The sequence below is a fragment of the Paramormyrops kingsleyae genome, chromosome 6 (genome assembly GCF_048594095.1).
Source record: "Paramormyrops kingsleyae isolate MSU_618 chromosome 6, PKINGS_0.4, whole genome shotgun sequence".
In the NCBI taxonomy this organism is placed as follows: domain Eukaryota; kingdom Metazoa; phylum Chordata; class Actinopteri; order Osteoglossiformes; family Mormyridae; genus Paramormyrops; species Paramormyrops kingsleyae.
Genome location: NC_132802.1, coordinates 9677598 through 9683763, shown reverse-complemented (window position 1 = coordinate 9683763; position 6166 = coordinate 9677598). Strand labels below are relative to the sequence as shown.

Here is a 6166-nt window from a genome sequence, read left to right as displayed (position 1 = left end):
CCATTTTCACAAATTCTCCAGAGGACGTGCGAATTATGCATTACACGTACAGGACCTTCTTTTAATTATGGGCGACACAAAAATGGCTGGCATCTACGGTGAGGTTTTTTTCTTCCCCCGCTAAACAAAAACTGATTAGGATAGCGGGTTCTTCAGCGGCCGCTCCGTTTGACCTCCCTGCTACCTTGGTTAATAGGAAGACCAAGCAGACGGGGCGCTGTGGCCCCTCCCCGGGCGCTGTGGCCCCTCCCTGGGCGCTGTGCACGCACACAAAAATAGAAAAATGTTCTCAAAACAAGCACAGCGGGCCGGCTGAGAGCGTGCATGTGTGTTTTTGGGAAAGCAAGTGCCGGCGTGGGGGTGACTGAGCTGAAGGGAGGGCGTTGGAGTAGAGGGCTGAGTTCCCAGTGCTGTGTGATGCAGGCACAGAAGGAGGAGGAGCCAGCAAGCAGGGAAGAGGCTGAGTAGTGCTCTCGCTCGCAGTCTCCCCTCAGCGCACAGCTCAGCCGAGCCTTCCTCTCTCTCTCTCTCTCTCTCTCTCTCTCAAGCACACAGAGTTAGCAGCCAGGAGCGGGGAAAGCCACTCCAGCACCTGTCCCAGTCATGCTGCCCTGGAGACGGAGCAAATTCGTACTGGTCGAGGACGAGGCCAAAGGCAAGCCTAAAAGCCTGAGTGCAGGGCTGACTTACCACTCCATCATCTCGTCCCTGGTCCGATCCTGCCCCGACCTGCTGCCCGACTACGCCTTCGAGCGCTTGGGGAGCGTCTTCCGCACCAAGAGGCAGAAAGTTGAGCTGAACAAGGACGAGCCCACTTACACGGTGCGCTACCTGGGCAGCACCGTCACCCTTAACGCTAAGGGGGAAGGCTGCACCGAGGAAGCGGTGGCCAAAATCTGGAGCAAAAGTGACTACGGCGGGCAGAGCACTAAGATGAAGTTGACCGTGGGGCTACAGGGCATCCGACTGAGTCACGACAAGGCATCCAAGAAGCTGGGCAACCTCTTCGTCCTCCACCGCATCACGTACTGTGCGGCCGATTCCCGACGACCCAAGATCTTCGCTTGGATCTACCGCCATCAGATCAAGAACAAGGCTGTGGTGCTTCGATGCCATGCGGTGCTAGTCACCAAGCCTGAGAAGGCCAGGGCCATGGCAGTCAGCCTCTACCAGACCTCCACTGCTGCCTTCAACGAGTTCAAACGGTTTAAACGCCAGAATGATTTCAGACACTGTCAGCAGCAGCTGTTAGGGGGCGACATGGTGCCAGGGATGCCCCTACGGAGGTTGCTCAATGGCCAGTGTCACTACCGGCCGCCCCTGGACAGCTCTCCTGGCATCTACCGACTGGGGTCCATCACCGAGGAGGAAGAAGAAAGTGACAAAGAGGAAAATGAGAGAGACATGAACAAGGAGGACAAGGAACGGGTCCAGTCAAGTCCCTCCATCATTTCTTCACAGGACAGGGACCTGGGAAAGATAGTCAACAGACTGGACGCATGCAGCCTCGGCAGAATCAGATGTCTGGCGAGGCAGATCAGTATCCGCAGACTCCTGTGAGGTAACTATGCCACACTTTACCACAAAGGACGGTCCTGCTTCTCTCCCACCGCTGTCCTGTGGGCTTTACACTCTCTCCTCATGGACATACTGTATGATGTCCTTGTGAAGCCACCTCGACTTCAATGACTGTGAGTGGGGGATAAAAGACGTTGGCTGAAAGGCTTCCTTTTTCTCTTGTTGCAGCATTGTTTGTTGAGGATTATACCTGGAAGGGCTGTGAGGCTTTCACTACGATGATATCACAAAGGGAACAATGAACTCAGAAGCGATCAGAGCACAGAGAGAGGAGTCACTTGGCTCACAATACATCTTTCCGTCCTCTTGAGACCAATTTCAGATGAAGCAGACAGTGAGATACACTTTTCGGTTGCTATGTACCATTTAAAGTGTAGCTGTCATCAGTGCTTACGACAAATTTTCAACAACTGATTAGTCTTCAGGAAAAATTCTTTGTAATTTTTTTAAAAAGCCAAGCCTTCTGGAATTTTCCACAGCTGATTAAATCTCTGAGTGTGCCCTCAATCCTAAGAGCAAAAAATGAAAGACAGTTTTACTGTTACCAGGGAAATGAAACACCCAATGAAGTAAGCCATAATTTAAAAACAAAACTATAAGGTTGTCTTGTTTAAATCTGCCATTTATTAGACCTTGCTTATCACTTGTGCATGCCAGCTAGATAGCTTGGGTCCCATTTTAATTTAAGCTTTTAAAGGTTACTTGTTTATATATTTGGAGTGTTTTAGCTCTGCACTGTGATATCTGTACCTACCCAGAATTCCAATGTGGTTGGTTCGCATTACTTTTTATAATGCAATAAAATGTGATGAACCAACCTGGCACTGCGCTTTTATCCTTGTTTTTTCACTTATGCATGAATCATCTGCAAAACTTTGACAGGTTTGTTTTTTTGCTACCAAATTCATCAACAGAAAGGCTTATAAGATCTTGCCAGCTCCCTTTAAGATGAATTAAAATCACCTATATTGATTGTTGGGTTTAGCTGAATCTCAGCTTTTGTAGCTGCTTCTAGGAAGGCAAATTGATTTTGGAGAGTTCTGCTTTCTGTGAATCCTTTAGATTTAGTAAGTTGAGTAAATAAATCAGTCTGACCATGCTGCTTAGATAGTTTCTGCCCTCTTATGCACAGGATCAGGATTAGGAAACAGTTTTTCTGACCAAATATCTGAGGTTCACACGCATATAGACAAAAATTTATGTAAATTTAATTAGTTGATGGACTACGGGTATACTCAACTGAAAAAGTGCAGTTTTAAGTATCATGTTTGTGTATTTATAAAGAGATATAACAGATAACTTCATAACACGCACATAGATTATTAGTCAAATTCAAGCATATATGCTTTTAAAGGTAATGACCACCGTCCACCCTAGCAGACAGTTGTGTTAGATGAATGGTATGCAGATTCATTTTGCAAGTCAAGGCCTGAGTGCACAAACAAATCTTTCTGTTGCTGAATGTGACCACTCAGCCCCTATTTCTGACCAAGAAAATCAATCAGTTGATTGAGGGGAGAGCAAAGCAGTGCAGTAAGGAGAATGGAGTTAAAGTTTATGCTCAAGTCTGTATGCTCAGCAGGCTATATGCAAATTAGGGCTGTATGAAGATTTATACTATATTTTCATACAATTATAGGCCTTTCATGTTGCTACTGTTTTTGAACGCCACATTTCTCGCCGTGCAATTTATCGTATATAGTGTAACTATTTTTATGTCACATTTCAGATGCGTGTGATGCAAATAATGCACCAAAAAGACGAGAGAGTTTAATTTATTTACTTTATCAGTACATCCTGTGCAGAAGTCTCCAGTTTTGCAGACCCATGCAAAATTCAGTATTTGAGTGTTAGATTAATGAGACCGATCTGTTTTTGGAAAGACTAACAATAGTTATTCTGTACTCTACACTTTCTGTGCTATGATAACGAGTGGCAATATGGGCACTGCATCCACCACATAGTCATACCAATGAAGGTTTGTTGAACATACCAACTGGCTTTTAATGAAACATGAATGTATGCTTTGAATTCTGGGTTTTATAGCTTAAAATGAAATAATTCAATTCAATCCATTGTGACTGCATATGACAGTACAATGAGATTGTATTAGCAACTCCAAGAGCAGCACAAACAAAACAGATGGCATATGCAACCAATACAAAATACAAAATACGTACAAAATAGCCAATGAATATAATACAGTATGAGTTTCTGAGGTGGTACAGTGATGCTCATTGTTCTCTCAGCAAATGATGGAGTAACGCAGAATCACTTACACAGAATGGGTAGCGACAGTGATCCCTGTGGCTATGCCAGTCGCTCTCAAACCAGCACACCTGGCACACTCATGTTTACCAGGACAAGCGGGCACCCACACAGACGGGCCAGCCTTCGCACTCCATTACACAATAGGGCTTTTCTGCATCCCGCCAGGACCAGACGACTTACGCCGGCTCACTGTCACACGACTGCTGTCCGCACCTGCACATCAACAATGAGTTTGAATCCCATGTAAACACTTGCAGGCATTGTCTTCTCCCAAATAAAGCATTTAATGTAAGCAAAGGTGATAGAATTTAGGATGCAAGAAAGTCCCTTAAACCAAACTTTGGTTTCGAACATCTTCCTGCCCCAGTTTTTTGGAGGAACAAAAAAACCACTATTCCCATGCCTCCCTCCAGCTCAGTGTGTACATTTTCCTCGGAAAGCCGGTGACAGGAGCCAAGATACTGGAAAGGTGGAAATGTTTGAGATCAATACTTTTTTCCAGAAGGCCAGAGAGAACTAATATTGCCAGTGTAACGGAGGCCAGTATTCCTCCACAATACAAAGATAGACGATTGAAAGATTAAATGAATGGTTTTTAATATTTTTAAAAAGTGTTTCTTCAGCTATGCAGCAACGGTCACTGAGATGGCAGGTTCCTACGGTGATTCTAATTAGAATCACACACTGTTTTGTTTGTATAACGCTTATCGAAGCTTGTCATTAAATAAATGGAAAAACTGAAAATTAAGTGCATGTATTATGCCTAAAATATAGCTGTATTAAAATACAGTTTTGTTTATTGAAATGTTCATACAAAGACAGAGATTACCGAGACATTAAGTGTAGAAGATTCAGTGATTGATGCTACAGACAGATACTGCTCTTTAAACGTTATTTAAACAATGTGATATGTATGTAGCTTTTATTTGCCCCCATATCTGTATTATGTACCATAAAAGACACTTAGACAGAAAGCGTAAGCAAGGCATGACATTTTTAAAGTTTTCGCAATGGTTAAAACATTCTCATCTGATGAACTGTGTTTTTGGCCAAAGAACCACTGGCTTACTGTTCGTAGTTTTGTAAACCAAAGGATATGGTCCTATAATTCATGGCTTCCTGGCTCAGTTCAAGGCCCTGCTGTGGATATCAAGCAAGATATTTAACCTGAATGGCTTCAGTAAAAATATCCAGGACTATGAATGTAGGTCAATCTGCATAAAAGCATTAGGTCCTGACATACCCTCAAAATCCAAAAATAATCTTAATTTATCATATTGTTAGAATATGCTGTTTGGAATGTTTAAACCTTACAGTACAAAATGTGAATGGTGGTACTCGGCAAGAAAATATATTAATGAAAAGATAAATTGATTGCTGATTTTCTTCAGATTAAATTATTCAACTATTCAGATTAACATACAGTATCCTCATTTTAAGGACATGACAGTGACACACTCGGTAATACTGAGTTTGATTCCTGCTCCCAGACTTCTGGAGGTTTCTCCTGAGTACTCCAGTTTCCTTTCACAATTAGATAAATTGGCATCTCTAAACTGGCTTGTCATATTCTCCAGAGTGTTCCTGTACCTTGTGCCTTATTTTGCCCAAGATGGGCTCCAAGATAATGATGACACTGTACTGAATAAGTGGTGTAGAAGATGGTCATTGTCATTGATTAGCTATATATTTTGCCACAATAAAAAGCATATCAGTTAAATTTCTGTTGTTGGACATGAATTTGGAACCTAACCTCATATCATACCTTAGCTTGGATATTTACATCAAATGTGAAAAAGAGAAGCGTATGACTTTCATGACCAAACCACCCATCAAACCAAAAAGAGATGTGCATGACTTCAACGACCAATCCATCCATCAAACTGAAAAGAGATGTGCACAGCTTTCATGACCACGGCACCCATGAAACTGGAAAGAGATGTGGATGTGCATGACTTTGATGACCAAGCCACCCATCAAACCGAAAACAGATGTGCACGACTTTGATGACCATGGCACCCATGAAACTGGAAAGAGATGTGCATTACCTCAGTGACTAAGAGACACATAGACACATCACTCTGAAAAGAGATGTGCATAACTTCAGTGACCCCCCCCCCAACTTGAACCTTGTCCAACAACATAATTCATGATTATCTCCAAAATATTGGATTGCTCCACCATTACATCTGTACATCCAAGCAACCTATTGTCTTTATAAGAGTGCAGGGAAGCAAAAAGAAGGCTGCGTCACTCAAAGCGAGCATAGGAGTCACTGAACTGCGGGGCTCCGCCTCCATTGGTATAGACTTCAATC

At 43.3% G+C, this 6166-nt stretch overlaps 1 protein-coding gene across 1 annotated transcript; it reads left to right on the top strand.

The window, feature by feature from the left end:
- Window positions 1-405: 405 nt before the first annotated feature.
- On the top strand, window positions 406-2402 carry fam43b (family with sequence similarity 43 member B). Its single transcript, XM_023834911.2, has 2 exons — window positions 406-1561; window positions 1747-2402. The coding sequence occupies exon 1, from the start codon at window positions 604-606 to the stop codon at window positions 1558-1560; it is 957 nt and encodes a 318-aa protein (XP_023690679.1). The 5' UTR covers window positions 406-603; the 3' UTR covers window position 1561; window positions 1747-2402.
- Window positions 2403-6166: the final 3764 nt, after the last annotated feature.